We start from the raw sequence: 1,565 nt of genomic DNA on the forward strand, positions 1-1,565 counted from the left end.
GGGGGAGGTTTACCCCCCTCCCCTGCTTCCCATCACACTGGCCTGAGTATCTCCGAAGTCCAAAGCACTGCCTGATGCCCCAATACCACCAGCAGCAACCACAGACCAGCACCGTCAGGATGAGACTGGGGGCCAGGCTGCAGCCCAGGGTCCCTGCCCTCTCCCTGGAGGGCTTCAGTACCTGTGCAGGCACCGGCTCCTCTGGCACAGGATCCTCCTTGCGCTCTGCAGGAGCCTCTGTTGGGGGAGTTTTCTTCATTGACCTGGACAGGACAAGAGCATAAATCATTGCTAGGAGGAAGCCACATGTCCTGGCTGAAAGGGGTTCTCCAGAGTCCCTTGCTGCTAAAATATCCCCATAGAGAGTCTTAGAATCGTTTAGGTTGGAAAAGACCTTTAAGATCATCAAGTCCAACTGTTAACCTAGCACTGCCAAGTCCACCACTAAACCATGTCGCGAAGTGCAACATCTACATGTCTTTCAAATACCTCAAGTGTGGATGGTGACTCAATCACTTCCCTGGGCAGCCTGTTTCAATGCTTGACAACCCTTTTGGAGAAGACATTTTTCCTAATATCCAATCTAAACCTCCCTGGTGCAACTTGAGGCTGTTTTATCTACTGTCTGCCCTCCCCATCTGGCTCATGGTCTCCATCACCCAAAGGAAGCCCCCACCACTGCTTGTTCTTCCCCATGGGACAGGTTTGCAGGTACTGGCCCTGCAGCATCTCCCCTGCCCCAGTCCCTGTCCCCATCTCCCCTGGCTACTCACTTTTTCAGGTTGATCTCATTGTTCTTGGCCACCCCCAGGGCAGCATGGGCCCTCTGTGCCTTGTGTGGTGCCACTTTCACAGCCTCTTTCTTCCCCACCACCACCTGGTTCTTGTGAGCCTGTTTGGGTGAGAATGGAGGTATACAGAGGCGCACAGAGGGAAGCGAGGTGTGCCCTGCAGGCAGACCTCTCCTCCTGATGATGGGGCATGGGACACCCCCCACTCTGCATGCTGGAGGGGATACCCAGCCCCACTCTCATGGGGGGCTCACAGGGGGCACCAAAGCCCCCACCCCCACAGAAGCACTCACATTGGTGATGTCCCCAAACGCCGACCTCTTCTTGGGCCCACCCTGGGGTGAGGATGGAGACCTCTTGGCCTGACAGCTCTCTTCCTGCAATAGAGGCTGTTGGAAGATGGGGGGCCAACTGACCCACAGGAGCCCCCCAAGCCCCCTGCCCGGCTCAGAACTCACCCTCTCAGGGTTGGCATTAGCAGGGCCCACCTTGCCTGCTCGGGGCTGCTTGGTGCTCAGCATCTTGGCGTTGCGTGGCAACGGCATCCTCTCCCTTGGCCTCTACGAGCAAGCTGGGAGCAAAGCAGGGCTTGATGCGGGCAGCTGCCTGCCCCCAGGGACACCCTCAAGGGCTAGGGCAGAACCATGGGGCACTTGTCCCTCCTGGGGGGGTAGTGCAGCAGGGACAGACCCCAACCCCCTCCCTGAGCAGGCAGATGGTACCCTGAGGCAACCCCAGGGAGGGTGCAGGTCTGGCTAGGGGTGCGGGGAAGGG

General features: G+C 58.3%; 1 protein-coding gene across 1 annotated transcript in view; it reads right to left on the reverse strand.

Moving 5' to 3' along the window:
• CCNB3 (cyclin B3) overlaps nucleotides 1–1,336 on the reverse strand; it is a 4,034-nt gene extending 2,698 nt beyond the window's left edge. Inside the window, exons 1-4 of the mRNA XM_009585224.1 lie at nucleotides 1,250–1,336; nucleotides 1,085–1,168; nucleotides 774–892; nucleotides 182–263 (exon numbers count right to left, since the gene is read on the reverse strand). Of these exons, the coding sequence (XP_009583519.1) occupies nucleotides 182–263; nucleotides 774–892; nucleotides 1,085–1,168; nucleotides 1,250–1,336 (372 nt within the window). The remainder of the gene's footprint in view (nucleotides 1–181; nucleotides 264–773; nucleotides 893–1,084; nucleotides 1,169–1,249) is intronic.
• Nucleotides 1,337–1,565: the final 229 nt, after the last annotated feature.

The sequence above is a fragment of the Fulmarus glacialis genome, unplaced genomic scaffold (genome assembly GCF_000690835.1).
Source record: "Fulmarus glacialis isolate BGI_N327 unplaced genomic scaffold, ASM69083v1 scaffold33439, whole genome shotgun sequence".
Classification (NCBI taxonomy): Eukaryota; Metazoa; Chordata; class Aves; order Procellariiformes; family Procellariidae; genus Fulmarus; species Fulmarus glacialis.